At 52.4% G+C, this 26,367-nt stretch overlaps 1 protein-coding gene across 1 annotated transcript in view; it reads right to left on the reverse strand.

Annotated features, from left to right (window-relative positions):
• The window catches only part of GALNT2 (polypeptide N-acetylgalactosaminyltransferase 2), a 194,084-nt gene extending 170,292 nt beyond the window's left edge, over positions 1-23,792 (reverse strand). The window contains exon 1 of the mRNA XM_045437409.1: positions 23,247-23,792. Within this exon, the coding sequence (XP_045293365.1) occupies positions 23,247-23,372 (126 nt within the window). The 5' untranslated portion in view covers positions 23,373-23,792. The remainder of the gene's footprint in view (positions 1-23,246) is intronic.
• Positions 23,793-26,367: the final 2,575 nt, after the last annotated feature.

The raw sequence follows: 26,367 nt of genomic DNA on the forward strand, positions 1-26,367 counted from the left end.
ACCAGAATCTGGCCCAACCGAGATGCTCGAGGTTCATTCCCCTATTCTCCGCGCTCTTCTATTTTCTTCCCCGTCTTCTCCTCACCCTATGCCACCACCTCCCCAACCCGTGCATATTATCTGGCCGATTTTTAAACTGTCGTTTTGATGAGTCTGTGTTTACACATAACATATACGCTTTTTCTTCTGAGCTGCCTCAAATCTTTTTACAAGTGCGTACAGCTTAAATACACAACAGCCATCATCTAGAAGTTGAAGGAAATTTCAGGGTTGTTGCATAAGGGACGTGGAATTTGGAGATAAGGTTGGAAAATGTCACCCTCCGAAAATAAAGCCAAAAAGAACCAAGAGAATGAATGGCATTAGCCATCTGGGGCCATCTTTCCAGGAAATAGCTCAGTCGAGCTGATGATTTAGAAGTGTAGTTGATGAGAAGCGAGTATGTCTCCAATCTCACAGAGGAATCAAAAACAAAATCTCATCAGGATAACTTGAGCACAAAATCTGAGGAACGTAACATAAACTGTAATCTAATTAAGTACAATATGTCTCAGGAAATGATTCTGCCGGCTGAATACTGAATACTGAAGAACGCTGAAAACAAAGTCAGATTTATCAGCCAGGATCCAACTGGAAGTCAGGCACCACACAAGCTTCTGGAACAGAGGGGCTTTAATATAAATCGTTAACTAGGTGTAAAGTTGTTAACTAGGTAACTGAAAGGAAGAAAATCCTACGGTATCAGGGAGGCAGCAACCACAGCAGCAGCCGCTGCCCCTAGGATCGAGGGAACAAAGGCCAGAAGTGGCAAGGGCTGAACCTTACACACTCAGGGAAGGGGCCCTGGCACCCAGACCGCTGAGGAGGGGGTGCGAGGGCGGGTGGGGACCGTGATGGTGGTTTCTCCGGCACTGGGAAAACCAGACGCAGCTGGTGCAGGTGAGGGGGACAAGCGTCCCTGAGGGCCGCTCGTGGGAAGAGGGAGCCGAGGGGAAGGACCAAGTCCCCAGACTGCCCCTCCCCCAACTCCCCCGGGGCCTCCAGGGGAGCCGCTGGCAGAGCAGAAATGGGCTGATGGGCAGAGTCCCAGCTCAGGCACCACAGAGCAGAGTCCAGAAGGATTTGGGGCTGAGATAATAATAGTTTAATAAATTGCACATTGGGTTTTTGTGAAAAATGAGTCTCCACTGCTACCCTAGGGAGACAGTATTGATTCTATACACAGAAATATCCCCAGAATGGTGAAGTCCAATTCATCAGGCTTCACAGGCAGAGGGAAATAAGCCTACAGAAAACATAGCTGCTCACCCAGCTCTGTTGTGGCTTCCTGAGTACATGAGCCCCCTGGAGCCTGCTCCCAAAGGCATGGTTCTCGCCAGGAACGAATGAACCGCCATTCTTATGTACCAACACTTTCCAACTCTGGTTCATGGAAACCCCAATCTTTGACTGATAACTTCCTAGATGAGCTAATAAAATTGAGTTTCCAAACCTATGAGATCCTGGGCCCGTGGCAATTCACTCTCTCAAAGCTCTGTCTGAAACAGCTTAGTGGCTGCGCTTATGTGACCACATGTGACTGACATGTATTTGACCACATGTGATTGACCACATGTGATACACACACTGGATAATTCATCAGGTGTTCTGAAGAAAGTGATCATGCAAGTTTCAACTGTTTCTACAAATGTATTACACACACACACACACACACAAACTGTGCAGAATAAAGAAAAGAGATGCAAAACTTCAACCTCCCCATGAATAAACCTACTCATGGCATTCATATATTCTCACCAGTTTATCCTCCAATAGAGAATCAGCCCAAGTCCGTGGACTTCAGAAACCTCCGAAGCACAGGACCTCCAGCCCTTCCCTCCCCACTGTATTTCACAACGTACATAAGGTGATCCATCCTAAGAGTTGACAAAGGACAGATATGCTACTGGAGGGTCTCCTACCTTCAATTCAAATGGGCAAGGGCAAGGCCGTGGAGGGGAAGCAGCCAGGCTGCTGGGCAGAGCTCTTAGAACCACCAGTCAATTCCAGGAGAGACAGCTTTGTTTATTTCCACCCAGAAGATAGTGGCTCACAGGCAGTCTGACGACAAATGTCATGAAAAAGTTCCCAACACTCCCAATCAGATGGTACATGATCCAGAATAGGCTGTCTGGAATTATTTTTTTCTGGAGATTTAGAACCACACGGTCACTGATATTCAAAAGTATGAGGTCAAACCTCCATCCTCAAAAGAACAACAAAGCCCCCCAGATTTAAAAAATACAGAGAGGGGCGCCTGGGTGGCGCAGTCGGTTAAGCGTCCGACTTCAGCCAGGTCACGATCTCGCGGTCCGTGAGTTTGAGCCCCGCGTCAGGCTCTGGGCTGATGGCTCAGAGCCTGGAGCCTGTTTCCGATTCTGTGTCTCCCTCTCTCTCTGCTCCTCCCCCGTTCATGCTCTGTCTCTCTCTGTCCCCAAAATAAATAAACGTTGAAAAAAAAAAATAAAAAAAAAAAAATACAGAGAAATAAAATCCATGGACTGCTCAACTCCTGAATACCCTACTCCCTATATTCATTCAGTCCAGAGCCTATAAGAAAAGTCGTATTTTCTTTAAGCTCTAAACTGTCATTTTGGTATCTTTTATTATTTTTATTGCATACAGCAAGATGCTTAGAGATTCCAGAATAACTCCTATGACTAAGAGCCTCATTCACTAATCCAATGGGCAATCCATTATACCCTCATCCATATTCAACTCTGAATATAAAAGCAAGCCCCCAAAGAGAAGACCCAACTCAAACTCAAAGCCCACAAATCTGACCAAACATACGTGCAGGGACCCCATGATGTTCAGCAGTTACAGGCAAAAGATGGAAACTCTCAATAACGCCCCCCGGACCAATTGTTTCCAAATCTGACTTCGTGAGAATCGCGTGTGGGGAGCTTTTTCTAAAACATGCCTCGGCCTAATGGCCCAATATTCCAATTTAATTGGGCTGGGGTAGGTTCTCGGCACCTGTACTTTTAAATCTCCCCCAGGTGTTTCTACTGTGCGGTCAGACTGAGGAACACTGGACGACAGCGAGGGGGATGGGCAGGGATGAAAGGTGTAAACTGTAAGGAAAACCAATTAAGACACGGGGAAGAATCAAGTGGGGAGAAGCGGGAAGATGACAGCACACAGAGTCTGAGGCTACTGCAGTCCTTGACGTTTCATTTCCACGCAGCAAATCGAGTGCAAACAACGGGCAAATTCCTTCAGTCTGTGTATATTGCATTTGTGAAATTCACTAATGAGCACCGGTCATCAGATGCGGCAGCTCATAAAATATGGAAACTACGCACGTCCTACAGGCCACGTCCCCTTCTGTCCGGGGACGGTGTGCACAGACTGTCAAGGAGCTGTGCCAGATGCTAGCTTGGTGCCCGCCCCACGAAAGAAGGGTGCAGGAGCCCTCCGGACCAGGATCTTCATTCCCACCTCCGCAGACACCTTCCCTGGTGAAATTTCTCCCTGTGGTGGAAGAAAAGGATGCTGACCTCCACAAAGTAACTTCACATTTCTGCTGAAATGACATATGCACCTTTTCAGCCAGGAAGACGCAAAGGTGTGGGAGCGCATGCTTCTATGTACGTGTACATCCACGTGCACCAGTACATGTGTCAGTAGCTGCAGACAGGGACTTTCCAGTTGAGTTAAGTAACACACACACACACACACACACACACACACACACATTATACTGAGAACTTTCTACCTACATGCTCGGCACAGGGTTGTACTAAGTGCTTGACAGACGACCTCTCATTCCATCCTCATAACGAAGGAGGGTCTGTTATTTCCATCTTACAGGGGAGGTGACAGACTTAGAAAGGGGAGACTGGACCCAGGCAATGCCTCCAGAGCTCAAAGCCGCTCAAGCCGCCTCTCCACCCCCACTCCCAGGGTTCTCCAAAAGCACCAGGAGCGCGGCAAACATACAGCTGGGGAGAAGGTGCTATGCCCTAAACGCAGTCTATCAATAGTAGGTCATTAACTGCGTCAAGAGATCCAACCCAGGAGATTCAGCCTGCAACTGAATCCTCACTCTGCAAAAGTGAGGTCCTGTGTTGGGAGGTGAAACCGAAGAGGAGGAACAAGGAGTGAAAAGGCAGATCAATGCCCTTGGCACACAAAGGACTCATTTTACAGCTGTTTTCCTCCCCAGCCAACAACAATACCACCCTCTCCCCCCCTGCCCCCCGCAAAATGTAAAAGACAGAAAGCTCCAACCTCCAGAGGGGGAGGTAGTCAGGCTGCAGATTTTCCCTCCAGGCCTACCGCTTCCCCTGTTCTCCCTTCTCCCTTGACTTACACGTTCTTCCAGCCACCTGCACCCCATTTACTCACCAGGAGGTCCTCTGCTAGTTGTCGAAGGCTGAACTAACCACTTCTCAGCGCAGGGCAGAGCGATGTGCCGTTATCACTAATCGCCCCCATCCACTCTAAATTCTTGCTCAAGGGACTCCAGACGCCATCCCCCAGGGTCTCATTATTCTGTACCTCCAAACTCTCCAACAAAAGAATGGAGGACAGAATTTTCTCGGCTCCTACGGATGCCAAGTCCTGGAATCAAATCCTATGGCTGGGTCTCTGCATTCCACGACGGCGGACAGAATGCTCCCCTGTTGCTCCGCACATGTCCTGTGGCACCTGTGTCCCGACCTGGACTCGGCGGGTTGGCTACGAACACTTCGTGGGTTGCTGGAGGCATTCCAACGTGTGCTACGGCTCCCTTGGCGAGCAGTGTCAAATTACTTCAGGGGGGCGCCGACCAAAGTGTGAACAGACCGCACGCCCACCCAGTGGCCCTCCAGAAGGACTGCCTGCAGGTGCCCCCACATTTCACAACATAAACCCGCCTCCGTCCCATCTAATGCCCTAAACCTCCCATCCTCTACATCAGAGGTCAGTGGTGTGTCAAAACTTCTTACCCCAGTGGCCACTGAAGGCACAGAGCTTTAAAATAGCCAATCACAGGCAGCTCCAAAAGCTCAGGAACGTAACGTGCAAGAGAACGTCAGATGCCTAATCCGGAGCCCAGCAGTGTGTCTACACAGCCAGGCAGCCTAGAGACCACTTTAACCTAGGTGCCTGCCTAAAGATTACCATCTAAATGCACTGCAGTTTTACGATGATGGATTGGTGGAAGGGGAGTTCATAATGAAAAACTCTTTGCTAAATGCAGCTGGAAGGAACGAAGACGGTTTCAAAACAACTGATAATTCTATCGCTCAGTATGTCTCTCTCTTCTGCCTCAGCATCCTGCATGGTCTCCCCGCACTCCTCGGGAGAGGTGAAGCGGCACCCCGCTGATTAAGGCGCGATGATTTAACAGCATACATACAAATACAGCTGGGGCCCCGTTGGGCCGCAACAGCAATGCAGTATTTCTGGAAGAAAGAAATGCTCAGGGATGCACTGCGCTTGGGGGAAAGCCAGACTTGCACCCAGAAACGATAACGGCTCCCTACCTTGACCGCTTCTGCCAGACCACAGCTGTTACAGACCAGAGACAGTGCAAAAAGGGGCAAATGGCTTGAAACTCAAGGCTAGGGCACGCAGCAGGGGGGAAAAGCTCAGGGGAGAGTGGAGGCAGAGGCCAGGATGTGTTCTAATAGTATGACGTGGTTCACCAAGCAGCAGACCCTCCACTGAGTCTGGGCTCACAGCCATTCTCACCACGGTGGCTCCCACTAGTCTGAATTGCATCTCACTGCCCAATGTTTACAGAGCACCAACAGTGTGTGGGGTGCTGAGCTACACTCAGGGAACCCAATGACACACACGAATAAATACCTAAATGCTTACTGACCCGGTGCCTCCTTTGCCCACCGTGCTTCTATTCGCAAGCCTTCTTTTGCTTTTCGTTGCCCAAGCACACCAAATCCAGTCTGGCCTCAGGACCTTTGCACATGATCCTCTCCATGACTGGACGGTCTTCCACCACGTCTTCGTGGCTGGATCCTTCCAGTCACCAGATCTTCCCCAAATGTCCCCTCCTCGGTCCTTTCTGCTGATTATCTGAGCCCCCTTGGAGCTCCATGTGGGGCTATCCAGTACCGGTCTGGTGGGCCTTCAACCTGCACCCCTCCCAGAATGCAGATTCCCAGATCCTCGGTGGCTTCGTTCCCCAAGGTCAGACACACCACGGCTGCTAGTGCAGTTCTACCGGAGGGAGAAAGGCAGGAAGGGGAGGAGCTAAGCACACGCCAGGACTCAAGATGCTCACAGGCTAGTGGGATGCAGGCGATTAGAACTTACACCACACTGCTCAGCGGTGCAAGAGCATCAACGCTGGCATGCGGCGGGGGACCCAGGGGTGACGGAAGGCTGCGTCCTACTATCAGAATCCGGAGACGCACCCCTCCTCCCCCGAGGGCACACAGCCCAGTGTCTGCGGCTGGTGGAGAAGGGCTTGGGCCAACCCACAGCTCCGGGTCCTCTCCTCCTTTGTCCCTCTGCTCGCACACCGATCGGAGGACGGGACGGAGCAGTAGGGCCCCCTCCCCGGGGAAGGCGCTAAGAGACACGCACGGGGCTCTTCAACGCTTCACACACACCCAGGTATAGTTGACCCCAATCATTCCAGAGACGCCGAGCACAAACATACTGCCCCCGTCGTTACCACGCAGGGGAAACTAAATGCCGAACGTTGTCCGTCTCTTGAACTCTCTGGGCACCACTCCAGAGTCCCGACAGCCTTTTTAAAGGAAAGAGCAACGCCTTAAAACAGGGGTTCTCTATCTTGATACATTTCTTCGTGCCGCCAAGCACCGGAGGGCTGCCGACAACCTTTAAAGGTCATCTCTTAGCCCGGCTCCCCCCACCCCCCCCCCCCCCGTTGCCTAATTAACACTTAAATGTGTATGTTCTGTGTGGACGGCTTCCTGACCAGCACACCAGGCAAAGGCCAGATCGCCAGGCCTTGTCCGCTACTTCTCTGTGTGCAGACCTCCCAGGCCAGGATTGTTCTTCTCACGGCGCGACATTCCCTTCCTGGAGCAAACAAATAGCCCAGACACAGGAGGGAAGGCTCCCAAGCCAGACTCTCCCCCAGCTCTGACGGGGGAGGGATGAACAGAGCTGGCCACAGGGGGCGAGGGAGCACGCTGGAACTCCTAGGGTGGGCCAGCTCCTGAGGCCTTGGGAGGAGGTGACCAGCCTAAACGTCTGGGGGCCGGGAAGGCAGGACGTGAAGCCAGACAGCCACGCAACTGCCGTCGCATCCGCTCGCTCCCCGGCGCCATTAATCCAGTAGGTCTGCTTTGTTCTGGTGCCTCTGGGGACCACACTGCACTCTGACCAACTACAGCATCTTCAAAACATAACCCAAACGTGACACTGCTGGCCTCGCTCGGTGCCACAGCTTCCCCTTAAAAACAGGGACCTCCCCAGGGCCATGCGATTCCATGTGGCCCAAGAAAGGGAGACGGACCGCACAGGAAGCGGGCTGCTCCTGATTTCATCCCTGGTCCAACGACTCACACCACGACGTCACCATCAGCTAGGGTCTCTTCCTCCGAGCAAGCCCCCTTGTGCATCAGAGACGCCTGGAGTCAGCCCCAGAAGCATCTGCGGGAAAGGAGAGTGAGCACACGCAAAAAGGAGGGCGCTGGCTAACCCGTGTCAGTACGGCCGCCGTCATCTCGTGAATCTCCAGCCACCCCCAGTTTACAGATGAGGAAATGGAGGCCAGTAAGGGTGACGGCAACACCTGAACCAGGCTCTTTGAGTGGGCACAACCAAACATCTGGGTTTTTGCATGGAGTGTTCTTCTCGACATCATTGCACGGTTTATCTATTAATCTGCAATCCAGTTGGACGTTGTCTTAATTAGAGGCATCAGAGAAACCACACGAACACCCTGCTAATTGACAGAACTAGTCCTCAGCCCTCACTGGGGGGGCTCTGTCGCGTTGCCACGGATTATTAATTTGTCTCCCACTTGTCACTCACCTACAGTTTCAAAAGCAAGCCAGAAACTGGACTGATGAAACCAAAAGAACGTTTCCTAATTAAAACCTTGTGGAAAAGTTTCCAAATAACACGCCGCATTCAGATAATAACAGCTCAAGATATTGAAAAAGCCAATTGCCTATTAGAGTTAAAAAATTAATTACACAGTCACGGAGTTAAAAACCACATCCTGGGGTAGTTTCAAAGACGAGAGCTTACGGGGTAAAACCGGGAAATGAGCTCCTGGGAACCTCACGCTGGAGGAGAGGGCTCCAGCCTGAGCTTCCTGCCTCCGGTCTGACGACCCACCCCCCCCATCGACTCAGCGCTCACACTGGGGCCCCTGCCCACCTCACCCTGCCCAGGTCACCCACCACCTCTGGGGCTCGGCTTCCTCACTGAAGAAGGAGCAAAGGCTGCAGGAATCCCTTGTGTCCTTACCCTCCTTCTAAAACGAAGGTCCCAGGCAAGCTCCACGGAGGTGCAGGTACTTTCGGGGAGGGCAGGCTCGTCTGCTTAAACACGGCACAGGGCGGCTGGCTCCAGTGAGCACAGGAGCCCTGGGCTCGTGAACACCTGCCACGGAGGGCAGCCCCACCCGGCTCGGGGCGCCAGCACCTGTCACTCTAACATGAGAGTTTTCCGTCAGCACCGGCAGGTGTCAGAGGCACTCACTACAGAAGTACCAGGCCCCATTCCGCCTCGTTCTTCACTGAACCACCCGAGGAGATCCATAAATGAGGAAACTGAGGAACAGAGGAGTTAAGGGACTTGCCTGGGTTTACACAGCCACCTGGAGAAGCCAGGCCCACGGCTCCCATGTATGCATCCCCTCAGCCCCGTGCCCCCAGGGCCAGCTGTGCCGTCCGGAGCGCCCCTGCACTGCACAATCGCCCTGGGCTCTGCAAGGCGGTTTCCAAATGCCCCAAGGCGGATTTACCGAGTTGCCCTGGCAACCCCCTGAGACCCGGGCTCCCCACTGGACACCGGCTCTTAGGCGGCCACTGGCCAGAAGTCACGCCGCATCGCGCACGGAGCCCGGGTCATCGAGGACTCCGCTCTGCGGGCAGCTCAGACCCTGAACACACACCGGCCCTCCACAGGCCCCTCTTTCCCTCTGCCGAAACCCACGTGAAATCTCAAAGTACTGAGGAGAGCTTTGCTTTCAGAGACCGATGGTGCAGGCGGTAAGGACACCAGCACTTCGCGATGCTTGCGTGAAGCACCAGGCAGACTAGATCATCAGAGGCCCCACCTGCCTCTGTGAACCCGTCGGCGAGACCCGGCGGACCACGGCGAGGCTCCTTCTGTGATGCCCGCCCTCAGGCCGGAGCTCAGGCCACCTAAGAACTCAGAACACACCCCCTCCCAGCTCACTGCTAGCTCACCCACATCCGCAGCACGCAGTGATAAAGGTCACGGAGACGATCGCCAGCCCCAGCAATCAGCACCTTCCAGGTCTGAAGCTGCAGGTCTGCATTAACGAGACAGAAACCTGCCGTCTGGCACAGCACACTCTTGAGTCAGGGACGGCGGCTCTGAGATCAGGACGGCCACAGCCGACTCTCTCCAAAGCCGTATTTTAAGTAGTTGGGGAGCCATTACAATTCTAGCCCCAACACTGCCACTGCATGACCTGTGGGGCAAGTTCACAACCTTGGGGCCCGCTGGAAACTGCACGCACGAGTGCAGGAAGAAAACCAGTTCCTGACATTCTTCCGGGCATGCAGAAACGAAAGATAAATGAGCAATGCCTCCAAAGTGCTTCGGGCAGCTCGGTGACAGGGCTGACATAAATTGGAAGTATCAGGAATTATACCTTACAGAAAACATGCATTATGAGGAGCGCCTGGCCGGCTCAGCAGGAAGAGCATTTGACTCATGATCTCGGGGTCGTGAGTTCAAGTCCCACGTTGGGGGTAGGGATTACGTAAATAAACCTTACAAAAAAACACATGCATTATCATACGTTTGTCACAAATGTCTCATTCACAAATCCAATGTAAAATATGAGGTGTTACCAACGATATCCTGCTGGGGAAGAAAGGAATAATATATATTTATTAAGGGTCTCCCACCCTGGCTTCCCAAATCATCCATGGCTCCTAATGGATTGTTTATGACAGCAAGCAGACCGCCCAGGATGAGTGGAAAAGCTCGCAGGACTAAACATACACGTTTTCTGCCCACTCGCACCTGTCAAATGAGAAGGATACAGTCAATGTAACAACATCCAAGTCAAACTCAGGTAGGTGACAGGGTCTCTGGGCCACGGAGGAGGCTGGTTAGGTGTAAGCGATCTCACAGAACACCTTAAACTAACAAACACTCTCCCACCAAAACATTCACCATGGTTAGTAATTTCCTGAGAGTTTACACAGATAATTCTTATAGAAGAAATGGTACCAAATATAAGAATATTTTCCTGGTGATACAGGTGACAGTTCGAGATCTTAGGCAACCTCCGAAGCATCCTTTGAAAAGAATCACCACTGGGGGCGCCTGGGTGGCTCAGTCGGTTAAGCGGCCGACTTCGGCTCAGGTCATGATCTTGCGGTTTGTGAGTTCGAGCCCTGCATCGGGCTCTGTGCTGACAGCTCAGACCCTGGAGCCTGTTTCAGATTCTGTGTCTCCCTCTCTCTGACCCTCCCCCGTTCATGCTCTGTCTCAAAAATAAACAAATGTTAAAAAAAAAAAAAATTTAATCACCACTGGGTATTCCTAAATTACTGAAGACACACAAGGCTGATGTATGTCTTTACTAACGGTGATGCTGATTTATGAGAAATATATATTCGCTCTTCGTCCACAGGTCCTGGCTCACGACTCCCCAAACCCTTGAACTGCCTGTTGTCCTCAGTTCCTGAACACCCTTTAGAGCCATAAAGGTGAAATGGGCATCTCATGAATCTTAACAAGCCCCCTTTCACAACTGGGTTTATGTTAATGAGGTGACTTTGGAGAAGCTCTCAAGATGGGGGCTGGTTGCCAGGGGACCCAACTGTGTGATCAGAGGGCTGGAACTTTCAGTCCCACCTCCCCAATTTCTTGGGGGGGGGGGAGAGCAAAACATGGAATCGATCACCCATGGCCAATGATTTGGTCAGTTATGCCTATGTAATGAAACCTCCACAAAAACCCAAAAGGAGGGGGTTCGGAGAGCTTCTAGGAGAACCAGAACGCTTCTGTGTGCCACCACGCCAGGCCTCAAACTCCATGAGGACAGAAGCTTCTTTGTTTGGGACTTTGCCCTATGTATTTCTTAATCTGGCTATTCATTCATATCCTTTGATATCCTTTGTAATAAATCAGTAATCTAGTCAGTAAATAGGTTCCCTGAGTTTTTGAGCCGTTCTAGCAAACTAACTTTTTATCCAAGAAAAGGGCCTTGGGAACCTCTAATTTTTAGCCAGCCTGTCAGAAGCACAGGGAACAGTCTGGGCTCGTGATTGGCAGCAGAAGTGGAGGACGATCTTGTAGGACTGAGCCCTTAACCCGTGGAAGCGGGCACCGTCTCCAAGCAGACACTATCAGAATTGGATTGAACTCGTAAGGCGCTCAGCTGGTGTAGAAGCATTGTTTGCTAAAAACCTCCCTACAACAGACATGTTGGAAACTGGGACCAGAAACCTTTCACTGACTCTATCCCTAAGGCTTCAAGTTGCTTTTTGAAAAATTTTGGTTTGGGGCGCCTGGGTGGTGCAGTCGGTTAAGCGTCCGACTTCAGCCAGGTCACGATCTCGCGGTCCGTGAGTTCGAGCCCCGCGTCGGGCTCTGGGCTGATGGCTCGGAGCCTGGAGCCTGTTTCCGATTCTGTGTCTCCCTCTCTCTCTGCCCCTCCCCCGTTCATGCTCTGTCTCTCTCTGTCCCAAAAATAAATAAACGTTGAAAAATTTTGGTTTTCAGGGGCGCCTGGGTGGCTCAATCAGTTAAGCATCCGACTCTTGATTGTGGCCCAGGTCATGATTTGCACCCATAAATATCTAGTTTGTACCTACAAAAGATAAGGATTTTCAAAAAACAACCCCAAGACCATTACTGCCACTAAGAAAATTAATGATGATGCTTAACATTTCAACTGCTATCCAATCCCTCTTCAACTTTCTTTCTTTCTTTCCTTTTCTTTCTTTCTTTCTTTCTTTCTTTCTTTCTTTCTTTCTTTCTTTCTTTCTTTCTTTCTTTCTTTCTTTCTTTCTTTCTTAGGTCTTTCTCTAGTTGGCTTGTTCAGTGATTCTGAGCTCCATGAAGGAAGACAGAGTGCTTTGCTCACCCCTGCAGATCCCAGCATTCAGCAGGGTTAACTTGTAGATAGAAAACGCTCCAAAGTGTTTCGGAAAGGGTTCATGCTCATCACTGCTCACCGCTCAAAAATAAAAGCCAAGAAGTACTTCTGCTTCCATGGATCCTGGGGATTGGGAGTGAACAGATACAGACGTACACGTTCCAATGGGGGCTACCATTTCCCTTTACCAAGCACAGTTCCCTTTATCGAGCACAGAAGGCGCGGAGCCGAGTTCTCATAAAGGGGAGTAATCTCACACGTGAGAAAAAGAAGACCGTAACTCATCAGTTCTAAGAGGCACTATTTTTCACAGCTTAACATGAAATTGGGACGCATCCCGCAATGAATGAGCCTGATGACGCTGCGGGCCAGGAAAAGGGCCACGATGCACCTGTCATCACAGCACCTGCTCAAACATACAACACACCAGTGGCAAAGTCCACATGATGCACGTCAAGTGGCCTGGAAGAAGACCCCAGAAACAACAGTAAAGCACTCGTAATCCTTGGAAACCAAACCAAGTAGGATAGACATGAATGGGGAACTGGGGAATTAGGGAAAATTCCCAAATGAGTTACAATCTGGCTAACTCTACATAACTGCCATGCTATGTTAAGAGCCCAGAACCAAAGGTCTTGGCAGTGCAGATGACTTTGAGGAAAACACGCACGAATATCTCGGAGTCAAAAAGTAGACACTGAGAAAGTTTTAGGAACACCTTATCCAATATATTTCGTGTGTATCTTCCTTTTTATCTATGCACAAGCGTGATGTATGGAAAAATCAATGTCTAATTAAGTCCAAAAGAGCTCTTTAAATAAGTAGAAAATAAAAACGTTAACTGATAAAGAAACCATTGTGTCACAGTTCAATGAACAGTGGCTTTTTTTTTTTCTTGCCCGGTGCTACATAAAATAATGGTTTTATGGATAATGGCATCTTGGACTTAATAAAAAGAGGTATATTCCAGATGAAAGGGAAAACCGGTGATTATCAAAAGTGAGCAGCGCCTGGGTGGCTCAGTCGGTTGGTTGAGCGTCCGACTTCGGCTTAGGTCATGATCTCATGGTTCTTAGGTTCGAGCCCCGCATCGGGCTCGCTGGTGTCAGCACGCGGCCCGCCCCCCTCTCTCCCTGCCCCTCCCCCTCATGCTCTCTCTCTCTCTCTCTCTCTCTCTCTCTCAAAAATAACAAATAAGCATTAAAAAGAAGTGAGCAGCAAGAAAAACAAGTGGGTGGGTTCTCAGCACAGGGGAACAGGGAAGGGCCAGAAGGGGGCAGGGGCGGTGAAAAGAGGGTAAGCCTTGTGAAGGTTACAGAGCAAAGCTCAAAATCCAGGTCGAGGGGAGAGCCCTTGAGGCGGAAAGCGCCAAGACAATGAGCGTTGAAGGCATCCCACGCAGGGCCAGCCAGCTCATCATCCAGGACAGGCCCGTGCATCCCCCCCCCCACCCCCCCCCCCATGCAAGAGTCACCGCCTGATAACAGGGTACCTAGTTTATGGGCATCTCCCAAATGCAGACCTCTAATTTACATCAGCTCCTCCAGCTGTCCCTGTGATTCAGCTGAGACAGGCAGACACTGCCACTCACGCGTGTCTGCCTTCTAGAGCAGCACCCTTCCACGAAGAAGGCCCCCGGGGCAGAGCTAAAGAAACCTCCACAACTGCTCCAAAGTCTGAAGGTCTTTAAAAGGACCTTTCCTTTGCCGCCACGCAAATGCTCCAGCTGTTTTTTTCCGGAAACACGCCGGGGGCGCGGCGCAGAACCCCATAACGTATCTAATGACTCCTCGTAAGTGCCCACAGCTTCCCTGAAAAGCAGCTGGGTAATCCCCCATGAGAACCGGGAGGATGTGCAATTTCCCACCGTTCCCCTCCCTACCACGGCTGTGGGCAATGAAGTCACATGTCCATTTTATTTTCCACAAATACTATAGACCACGGAGCCTCAGTGTGACCCACTTTGCCAAGAACCACCTCTCCAAAGCCCGGGTGCCAGGCCAGCTTCTGCCCTCTGGTTTCCTACAGACTGGTTTTCCTGCAGGAATCAACAACCCCCATCACCCAGAGCAGCTCACAGAGATGACGTCACAGTGGGAATCCCGTGCCGCAGCAGGTGCACAGGGACCCGCGAGGATTCCTCATTAAATGAGAATACGCCTGGAAAGCGCTCCGCCAACGTGCAATGTCATTTAACAGCGTACTCAACAATGGACCATGGACGCCGACCGGGTCCAACTTAGCATTTCGCACAGATCGGCTCAGAAACCAAGCAACGGGATCGCTCCACAAGCACGTTCTACCGAGTCGATGCACGTATTAACCTGCAGGCGCCTAGAGCGGTCTCGAGCCCGAAGCGGGAGACGGGGGCACGGGAGTATGCACACCGTGGTCACTACGGTGGGTACACGCATCACCCGAGACAGCCCTGCCACAAGAAGACCCAAGATTTCCACGTCACAGAGGAAATTCCACCAGTGACAGACCAACCTTCGGGAAAGAAAACCAGCTCTCTTGTTTAGCAAAAGCAAGCAAGAAGACAGACCACCAGAAGACAGGACACAGCTGGAACCAGGGCTGCGTGCGAAGCCAAGGGAGCCACAGAGATTCACCTGCTTCCACAGTCTGGGCTCAAACCTGCTCAAACCTCACTTCCCCGTTGAGCCTAAGGGACCACCGAGGCACCACAACCACCCCCCACCCAGCTCCTAATCCCCTGACGCTGCTTTTTTCTCCCTTGGCACTTAGCACCTTTCTCCACCCAACACCATTTACTAACCTCTCCTGTTTCTGTCTGGCTCCCCCCCCCCCCCCCCAGAATGAAAGTTCCATGAGAACGGGGATTCTGTCTGTTACATTCACCGCCGTATTCCCAAGTACCCAAACAGTGCCTGTCACATAGTAGGTACTGACGAAATACTCACTAAATGAAGGAATGGAAGGGAGTAGAACCTGTTTTCATTTCTGCTCCTGCGGGAGGGGCAGCTGACGACTATGGTCTTCAGGACCGGCTGATGACCGACGGATGAGAACACGTAAAACGTAATCACATAGCGCAAAAAGGTGAAAATGAAGAAAAGAGCCAAACGGACCTGATACTACCATCGAAGCATTATGTGTGTGCTCCAAAATGCCTTCCAGGAATGTTCTGACGGGGCACAGCAGGGCGAGGGTGTTGCCACAAGGCATGGAAGGGGCACGGACAGACCAGCTACCAAGAGGGAGCCACATCCCACACCGCGGTCAGGCAGAAACCCTCCAGGCCTTGAGCTGTAGGCAAACCCCACCGCCTCCGGAGGCCCGGGGATTCCTCCCATCAGACAACGCTGGGTCGGCCATCCGCCAGCTCTGCAACGTTGGGCAAGTTACTCACCCTCTGTGTGCTTCAGTCTTCATCGGAAAAATGAGAGGAATAAAAGGGCTGCTACGAGGAGTCACCGAGTTGACATCGATAAAGCATCAGGCCTGGGCCTGGCACACAGCAGGTGTGCACCCAGGGGTCCACCCTGACCGCACAAAGAGGCCATCCTGTTCGGCAGGGGTCTAACCATAAAGGTCGCACGGGAAAAAAAAAAAAAAAAAATCAAAGTTTACACAGACACTGCAGCGGTCCTTAATCAGGGGCGATCCTGTCCCCCAGGCGGTACCTGGCAGGGCCCGAAGACATTGCTGGTTGTCACACACGAGGTGGAGGCCAGGGAAGCCACTAAACGTCCGACAACGCACAGGGCAGCCCCACACAACAAAGATGAACTGGCTCCAAATGTCCGCCCAGCCAAGACTAAGCAACTTCTGATCCGGAGTGACCGCTGCCCCAAGGGGACCCTTGACCCTGACAATACACGTGTCCTGATGTGGGCTCTGGAAATACAGTAACCCTGTCCCGGCCACGCTGACCATACCTCCTCCCAGAGTCACCGGGCAGGAAAGTGCCCACCCTGGCAGGACCGGGCGGCCCGCCCTCAGGGCCTGAGGGACTCTGGGGAGGGCAGAGGCAGGTGGCACGTCCCCAGGCGGCCACCCCTGAGCCGCTCGCTGCTTCCCGACAGCCAGCTCCCATAAGGCGTGGCACCCAGGGCCCGTAATGCCCAAAGCCCAGGAAAGCTGCTTCCATGTAAGCCCAGGAGTGAACGGCCCTGTGTGGGGCCTTTTTGGTTTTTCCAAATCCAGCCTTCTGGATGAATCACTGCCTTCTCCATTCCAACACGCGAAGAAACCCAACCCGTATAAGATGACACGTTCCCCGGGCTCATTATACTGGACATGACAGAATGCAGAAACACCTAGGCAGAGTGAGGGCAGGGGACCGACGGGGAGGAGGAGGGGCTCCAGCAGGGAAGGCCTGGTTGGCTCGAGTCCGGTTTTTCATTTCATCTCCTAGAAACGGGCACACGGTCAAAAAGGAGAAAGGCAGGGGAGGCTCTCCTGACCGGACAGGTAAACCAGACGGGCATTCACCTGGCGTTGATCCTGAAGGTCAGGCACGTGGCCAAAGGCTAGAGAAGCCCCACACCGGCTAAGAGACAGGGTCAAGTTCCACTCTGAGGACCTGAGTGTCCACCGGAGTGCTCCCTCCAACCCATTCGATCTAATTCTCAATGGAGGAGAGGCCCTCGCGAGGCCCAGCCTCTCCTGAAACCCCACTCAGGAGGGTTTGGTTGTGGAAGAACCAGAAGTCCTCCCGAAAACGCTTCACCAACAAGGCAGCCTGGAGGCAAGGATCTGAGACAGGAGAATCGAACACTCCCTCCTCAAGGGGAAAGGTGACCTTTCAGGTCAGGGGAGTGACACCAGGCCAACACTTCCTTGGCTCTGAGTGGCACACCAACGGGGGTGGCACCCCACCTGTGTAAGTCCCACTGCGACGTGGACACAGAAGCGGGGTCCAAAAGGCCCCTGCAGTGGCAGGTTTTCAGCTCTCTGGTTGCTGAACACAGAGAAGGGACCCCAAGGGAGGACCAGGGCGGCCAGCGTCGCGGGGGCATTCGGGGTCTTGAGGGTGGCATTTATTTCACAAGCAGAACGGAAGCATCCCCCTATTTTAATCTGTGTGGCATCGCTGTGCAGGTGCATTTCCACTTGGACATCCACCCAGCTCGTGCATCGCAGCATCGCCCAGGCAAACCTTCCAGAACAGGATTCACAAGGAGCACAGCGGAAGAACTAAAAGAGGGGAGCGGATCTGGCCGGGTTTGACAATTTTCTCATCCCATGAATTCAGCTGGGCCGGCTAGGAGACTTCATAGGTTTGGTCTGGTTTCGTTATTTCCCCAGGAATACCCCACCTCCTTCCCCGGGATCTCAGCCAGCATCTCAAAGTCAGCTCCTGCTTTTGCCTGTGTCTCTGCCCCAGGCAGCCTCACCGGCACCACCACCACCCCTCCTCCCTCTCCTCCTCTCCCTCTTCCCCCTTCTCCTCCCTCTCCTCCCTCTCCTCCCCCTCCTCCTCCCCCCCCCCTCCTTCCACTAAGCCAACTGTCTCTGGATTTGCTAGAAGGTAGGCAGCACAGCATGGCCCGCTTTGAAGTCGACATCTTCCCAAATGTGACTTCCAGCTCCGGCAGAAACAAGATACTGTGTGTACACATAGCTACCGATCCGAACATAAATGTATAAATATCCCTGGCTAGTCATTTCCCCCACCACCTCTCCATTTACCTCTCCCCCGGTTCCAAACAGGAAACCCACCATTCACCAGGAGGTGGGGTAGAGGGATTTACGGAGGGCCTGAAGCCCACGCACAGCCTTTACCAGCCAGGTCTCCCCACCCCTACCTCGAGGTCTGACAGCCTGAGCCAGCCGACCCCTGGGGACAGCAGCGTCTTGCTCGTTTCTGCTAGAGGGTTAAGGGAAGCGCCCGTTACTTCTGCACAGCTTATCAGCCACAACCTGCTTCCCTCATGTTCGAGCACCCAGAGCCAGCCACGACATAGCTCCGGAACAGGGACCTTGGACTCGCCTTGGAGAAAAGTTGGTATCACGGTGCCATGTGTTGGATTCTCTGGCTGTAGCCTTCTCCCCCCACCACTGCCCTGCCTACCCTCGGCTTCACACTCCCATCTCAAACAGAATTTCCTTCGACTCTACCCTGCTCATAGGGGTGGCCAGGTGTCTTCTGGGTACCCTCCCTGGCCTCTACCCACAGACAGGCTCACAGACCCCCATCGTAACACATGGCAGCCTCACGTTCAACCTCAAACCACTCACACTGGAGGAAACACCAGCCATCTCCCCTCCTGCCGGGGGATGCAAGGCCAAGGAGGGCCGCCCGGATCGCAGGTGGGGACCCCTGCTCTGACACCACAGCTGGGCACGAGAGAGCTGGCGCATCCTGACCCCTTCCCAAGAAGGCGGTCCTTAATGTCACTCTTTGATACAAGCCCAAATGAACCAAACCAATCAATCTTGGAGGAACGGGTGAGGGATGAAAGCACAAAACAAAAGCATCAACGGTTTTCCAGAGGACAAGAAGACACTTGAGATTCCTGGTTCACTGTATTTTCAAGGAGTCATTTGGGGGGCGCCTGGGTGGCTCAGTCGGTTAAGCGGCCGACTTCGGCTCAGGTCACGATCTAGCGGTCCGTGAGTTCGAGCCCCGCGTCGGGCTCTGGGCTGACGGCTCAGAGCCTGGAGCCTGTTTCGGATTCTGTGTCTCCCTCTCTCTGACCCTCCCCCGTTCATGCTCTGTCTCCCTCTCAAAAATAAATAAACGTTAAAAAAAAATTTTTTGGGGGGCGCCTGGGTGGCACAGTTGGTTAAGCGTCCGACTTCAGCCAGGTCACGATCTCGCGGTCCGTGAGTTCGAGCCCCGCGTCGGGCTCTGGGCTGATGGCTCAGAGCCTGTTTCCAATTCTGTGTCTCCCTCTCTCTCTGCCCCTCCCCCATTCATGCTCTGTCTCTCTCTGTCCCAAAAATAAATAAACGTTGAAAAAAAAAATTAAAAAAAAAAAAAAATTTTTTTTTTTCAAGGAGTCATTTGGGGTTTTTACTTTTTCTTTATTCCCCCTACCGCCCCAAAACCATTCATCCGGTGTCTCCTCTTTCTCAACACCTGACTAATGGCATCTAGCGCTCTGCCACGAGGTGAAAATGGTCATCCCCGCTGCAAAGATGAGAAACGGAGGGTCGGAGAGGTTCAGTTAAATTAGTAGAGGTCACTAAGCAGAAGCGGGTAGAGAGCTAGGGTCGCTCAGTGCCAATAAATGGACTCATTGCCATGCCTCTTCTTGTGAACGTCCACTACCCAGCTCAAAACGCATTACTGTCTCCCTGGGATCAACCAAATTAAGAACCAGCCAGTCGGCCCGGCACACGAGGCCCTCTAGAGCCTAGTCCCAAAGTCCAGTTTCACACCTTACTGTTGCCCTACGACGTGTACCACCCTCCCCCACCACTCCCTCCATCCCCCACATGCCTCCTACAGGACCACCCCCGAAGCCCCTCAAGGAAGGGTGGTGGAAAGCGAACGGGGTCCTTCAGCTAACACCTTCCCTTCCCTCCCGAGGACGTGAGCAGCGCAGACCAGGGGTCTCAGGTTGACGCACTCTTTTTTTTTTTTTTTTTTTTTAATGTTTATTCATTTTTGAGAGACAGAGCATGAGCAGGGGAGGGGCAGAGAGAGGGGGAGACACAGAATCCGAAGCAGGCTCCAGGCTCTGAGCCGTCAGCACAGAGCCCGACGCGGGGCTCGAACTCGCAAACCGAGAGATCACGACGAGAGCCGAAGTCGGACGCTCAACCTACTGAGCTCCCCAGGTGCCCCTCGGGTTGACACAGCCGTCAACTTTACATCCCGGGAAACCCTTCCCTTTCCGTCCTCCACCGCCACCCTTAACCCTTAGGCAAGTGCGCTTCAACAGATATCCCTTCTCTCCTTACAGCCTCACCCACCGCCAACCTGCCAAGGCCTGGGGGAGACTTAACGTGATTAAAATTGTAAAGCATTTAAGATGCTCAAGGGAGAGACATCCTTGAAGTGCAAATTATTAATTCAGGGGGACAGAGCCAACTATGGGAGGGGTGATCTACATAAATGTAAAGGAAATACTTTTAAACGATATTACACGTAAACCGATTGACCTCACACCTGACGCCTCAGCACTGAGACCCGAACGGTGTGGCAATGCCCACGATGCTTCTGAGCCCCTGCTCCTCCCATCAGCCTTATTAGATCTGCAATCCGAGGTGCGGCGGCTTTCCGGGTTTTGCCAAACGGGAGAGTAACGGTCCTGGGATGAGTTATTTAACAGGCAGGGCACACAGTGACAAGCCCGGGCGGGGGTGCTGAAGCAGCAGAAATACCAGGCAGGCTCCCATCAGACAATCCCCCGAAGTCTAATACTGAAGCCTGGTACCCCGTGAAAAACATCAGGGCCGAGAGACACAGGCTAAGCATTAACTTGCATACTATGAGACAAGAGAAGAAACATTAATTCCGCTTGCACCTAAAAAACTATAGCTAGTATTTAAATTCTGCCTTTCGTCCCACATTATCTTTTTTATGTCCATACTTTACAAGCTAAAAAAAAAAAAAAAAAACACACACACAAAAAAGCTACATATTTCCTTTTATCATAAGGATGAACTAAATCTGAAGAGAGGCTTTTTAGTCTTTAAATCCCTGGAAACAGTTCAGAAGGAAGGAAGAGTACACAGTTTTATACTCTAGATTAGGAAATTCAAGACGGCGGGGTTTTCTATTCAGGTCCTCCAGAATGGTCTCGGGGCTTCGACTTTCATACCAGGGTCCACAACACTAAGTTAATGAGTCTTTTACTGCGATTTCAAAAGCTATTGCGTTTACACACCTCTTCCTCAACTGACAAATCACTAAACCATTCTAAGGGCCGGGATTAAATTTTATGGTTCGTTGACAGAAAGAATAGAATCCCAAATCACCAATCCATGTATAATTGTTCATTTCCCACACATTTTTTCCTACCTGATCTCTCATCTCCCACTAGGTCACAATGAGTTCTTAATTTTTTTTTTTTTTTTTTTTAGTTAAGGATACCACTTCAGAGGCCAACACAGGAGGCCCCCTCAAAACCCCGCAGCTGAAGCCCACAGGGGAGAAGTCAGCTTCTCTGGATGCTAAGGCCACACCATTGCTGTTTCTAATCACACGTCTCTCATGAAAGCGGCAAACCAAGGAAAAGAGCTCTACCAGTGTGGTTTATTTGTTTGTTTTTCTTTTGCATGAAAGGCAGAAGGCTCTGCCAGGTCCCACCAGCACACCAAGCCATGCAGCCCTGCCAAGGCCCGGTTTACTGCACAGCAAAAGTTTTGAAAATAATTCCAGGTTAACGCGAGCACAGTTTTCAAAGGGCCACACTGCTCCTGCTGCTCGCCGGGCTCTTTACCATCCATGAACAAACAAAAGCCTTCAGGTACATATACAGCACTTCCCTGCATTACAAAAAGAACGGGGCTAAGGGCACACTGTTAGCTCAGAACTCAGCTAGGCCATTTCAGCACACGGAACGACTTCATTTCTGCTCCCTCCAGACAAAGCAACTCCACACGATTCCCCAAGATTAAAACAAGATACCTATCTCTATCTAATACCTTCAGGTGAGAATGAATGAATGAATCGAAACAAACAAACAAACAAACAAACAAACAAACGAGGGACACCTCTGAAGCAGCCAAACCCCATCACGGACTTTACAGGTCTGACTGTATAGCTAAAAAAAGTCCGTTCATAGACACTCAGTCCCGTTTGGCTTGTTCCCGAATACCATTCCCTGCTTCCTGCCCAACCCGCGGTCCACCTCCATGAACTCAGAATTTCCTGGGTTTGCGGTGACACTAAACATCACAGCGATGAGGGTTCCAGGACTGTGGAAAAGATAACGCTGCTTTCAAAGCCTATGAGCCACCGAACACCACAGGCCAGCCGGCAGCAGGCCCACGGCCAAAGCCCTCCTCTCCCCGCACGGCCGCAGGACCGCACCGTCGGGGCTCCTCCGGCCGCTCGATTTCCTCCCGGATACGCCCGGCTGTCCAGACTGGCTTACACGGTCCCCACGGCCTAACCGCCCGACCCTTGGGAGCCTGCTCAGGGCGCCCACAGAAAAGGGACCATCCCCGCGTAACGGCGAGCGGGGCTGGGGAAGACAAGCGCAGGCGGCCACGTCCGGGCCGCGCCGGGGCCGAGAGGGGAAGGTCGGGGGAGGGTGGGGGCGGAGATGTCCGTGGCCGGCCTCACTCGGGGCGCAGAGGCGCGCTGGCCCTCCGCTGACAACCGCCCAGGGAGTCTCTTTCACCCGGCACGGGGCCGGCTGCGCCCCCCGCCCCCAGAGGTAAATGGCAGAGAAAGGGGCAGAGACCCCCGGCATGCACCGCCCCCCAACACTCCCCGCCGCGGGGTGACAAGGGGGAAACGGGTGAGGATTTGCAGCGGCTCGTATCAAACGCCAGGTAAGAAACTTGGACTCCTCTCTCCCGTACATGACACTTTGGAAAGGCAGCCGCCTCTCCCTCCTCTCCTCCCCACCCCCTTTTGTGTGTCCCACACCCCCACCGCTTAAACTTCCCACCGCAGGGGATGGGGCTCCCGGCGGCCGGACAGGACTCAACTTCAATTACGTGTGGCAGACGGAGGGGGCCGGGCGGAGGGTGGGGGGGGGGGCGACGAGAAAGGCGTCCGGGGCCCCCAGTCCTACGGGGCCGCGCCGGGTCGCCCTCGCCCGAGTCGGACCAGCGCAGAGGGGCTGGGTGCGCCCCCTGCCCTGGGGACTCGGCCGGGAGGCCCGGGGCGGGGAGCGGGGACCCTAGAGGAGATCGGGACGGAGGAGAGCGGGAAGGGAGGGAGCCCCCCTCGTTGCCCCGCGGCCACGTCCGAACAGGGGGGTCCGCGGCCGGGCGGGGGGCGCGTCGGCGCGGGAGGGGCCGGCGGGGGAAGGGGAGTCGGGGGCTTGGGTGGGGGGGGAGCCGGGCCCGGGCAGGGCGCCCCACTCACCTTCCTGCCGGCGCCGCCGCCCGCGCCCGCGGCCAGCGCGGAGCCGCCCCCCGAGTACATGTAGTAGGCGATGCCCAGCACCCACAGGAAGGCGAAGCAGAGCAGCATCCGCGAGCGCCGCCGCATTCTCCCCTCTCGGCCGCCGGCCGCGGCCGCCGCTGCTCGCGAGTGCTGCCTGGGGCCGGCGCGGGCGGGGAGCGGGCCGGGGGAGGAGCGGAGGAAGGGGAAGGGCGCGGCGGCGGCTCCTCCTCCGGCGCGGGCTGCTGCTCGGCGGCGGCGAAGGCGGCGCGCGCTCGGCGCCCGAGCTCCGCCCCGGACCGGGAGCGCGGCGCGGCGCCCGAGCAGGAAGCGGCGGCCTCGGAGGCGGCGAGCGGGTCAGGGAGCAAAGGGCGACCAATCGGCGGCGGCTGCGGGGGCCGGGGCGCGGGCCGGAGGAGGGGATTACCGCGTCTCCATGGCTGCAGCACGCGGGGCTCCGCCGGGAGGGCCTCCGCGGGGCCGGCCTCGGCGCCGCCCCCGCTCGGGCCGCCGCCCCGCCTCCTCTGCGTCCTCCCCGCCGCTGCCCTCTCCGCCCCCCGTGAGTGACAGGTGGCTGCCCGGGACCGGGCGGAGCGCGCGCACACGTGCGCACACACACGTGCACACGCACCGGGGACGCCGTCGGTCACGGCTGCCTGGCGCCGCCCCGCCGAGGCTGTCATCTCCTCGGTCCTGGGTCTTTGGGACCGCCTCAGACCCTTAACAGGATCGCTCTTACCACTGGCCGGCCCACCTGAGTTTTTTTTGCTGCAAACCCGCCTCCTGGCCCCGACTTAGCTGCTGCTCGCTGCAGTTTTCTTACTAATTTTACAGCAAAACATCCCCGATCCCCAGGTGTCAATTTTATGTATCCATTTAGTCAGAGGTGGGCGGGGGGCGGGAGGGTCTAGAGGTCGAATAAGAGAGGTCAAGGGAACATTTTTCCGAGGGTGCACAGCACTTGAATAACAGGATTATTTTGTTTTATATTGTTTTTAATAACCGTGAAAGAGGAAGAAGGGAAGCAATATGTATTTTTTAAATCTTTTCCTTTCCGTTTGCTGCTTTCTTAAAAGAAGAAAGGAGAGTTAAGACATAAGCATCTTAGGAAAACACTTCTGTCTTGTAACAGAATCGCTGTCACCTTGAGGATGCCCTTGCAACACGCGAACTTTCCCGTGCCCGTAGGAAAGAAAGAAATGTTACTTGGCACTCGATACTTCAAAAGTGATATCGGGGGCTTCCGGGTCTGGAGGATAATGGCAACTGCCTGAGTCTGAATCCCTACTCACATCTTCAGCAAATACAAACGCAAACAAACAAGCCTTCAGCGCGACTAGGCGAGGGAATGCCGTGATCTGAACTTCTAATTGCTTCTTAAGTAGAAGAAAGAAAAGACATCAAATTCCGGCACAGCTCCCTCCACTGTTGCCAAGGACTTAAGTGAAGTCCAGGCTTAAATCCTCTACAAAGAGAAAGTCCAACACCAAGCGCTAAAAACTGAACACAGGTCGGGTACTTAACAGGGAAGAGGCTTGAAAGAGAATGGGACAGGAGGTGGCCGCCTTGAAGAAGCCTTGCTTCTGGGAAAAGTCAAATAAATAAAGAAAGGGTAATGCCCTTTGGAGGCCTGGCAGTAAAGGGAAAGAAGGAAGTAAAAAGGGCAAATTAAAGACCCTGCGGAAATAAAAGACAGCCAGGCCCTCCCCCGCCACTGTTATCTATTAAAAACTGCACTCCACTGTACAGATAGAAGAGAACATTCCTGAACTAGGAACCCTGTGTCAAAATTCCTAGTAACAGAATAACATCAAATCGACTGCATACCCAGCCACCTCAAAAAGACAGCAAAACATTATTTGCGTTTCCTATGATGAAAAAATGAATCCTAACATTTTCAGCTGATGAAAATACACACACACACACACACACACACACACACACACACACACGAAACCATGAAGCAGGAGAAATTGTAACACCACACATCAAACTACCCAATTGAGCAAAGTATCGTGTATTTGGACACACGTGTGTGCACATATGCCTACATATCTACAACTACAATCCGAAATTCGAAAACTAAGAGCAGACTAGACAAAAATTAGGAAGAAACGCAGCAAAAGCTGACCAAATGCAGGAAAGCAATTGAAAATAAGACAAAACTGTCCAAGAAACAAAGAAAAATTACAAAATGTCCAAGGGAGAATATAGTCAAATAAAAATATGTAAAAGGACCCTGAGGAATGGCAAGAAAATAATCAAGAAGTTGAAAATGAAATAAGTAAAAAGTGTTCAGAGATAAGTGGTTGAAATGAAAGACAGTAAAGAAGAACCAAGATACATATAACCGGAGCCCTCAAAGTAGAAACACAGTGAAACCGAGTGAATATTAAAACTGTAATCCCAGATGTCATGTTCAACATGATAACTCTATTATGAAAGATACATGGTAACATGTATGATACATTTGAAGGTTATTAAGAGAGTAGGTCCTAAGAGTTCTGTTACAAGGAAAAAACATTTGTTGTCTTTTTTGTATCCATACCTCATTTGGATACATACAACGGATATTAACTAAACTTGAAAGTGGTAATCATTTCACAGTATATGTTAGTCAAATCATTATGCTGTGCCATTGATACAGTGCTTATGCAGTATGCCAATTATAAAATTAAAAATGGGCGAACGCTATAATCCCAGGAAAGAATTCGGAAATAAAAGAAAATTTGAATTACATATCAAAAGTAACTTCCGTGTACCTTGGAAAACTGTCCTGGAATAATCAGCTCCAAACGTATCTTAGTCAAATGATTAGATTTTAAAGGCAACAAGATCAAATTACTCGTAGAGTAATACAACGCAAGGCAACAGGGAAGCAGCATTTACAAGAAACTCAACGCAAGAAAATACCAGCCAAGGACTTTTGTGTCCAGCTCCAGACAGACAGATCGGAACTGGGTGCAAAATATCAGAGACCGTTATATGCCTTTCCTGGAGAATGAGCTTCCCCCAACCAAGAGAAAACTGAGGAAACAGCAAAATGACTGATGGAGAGCATTTATATGTTTCATTGAGAATAGTATGTACATATTACACTTTC

The sequence above is a fragment of the Leopardus geoffroyi genome, chromosome D2, assembly GCF_018350155.1.
Source record: "Leopardus geoffroyi isolate Oge1 chromosome D2, O.geoffroyi_Oge1_pat1.0, whole genome shotgun sequence".
NCBI classification, from domain to species: domain Eukaryota; kingdom Metazoa; phylum Chordata; class Mammalia; order Carnivora; family Felidae; genus Leopardus; species Leopardus geoffroyi.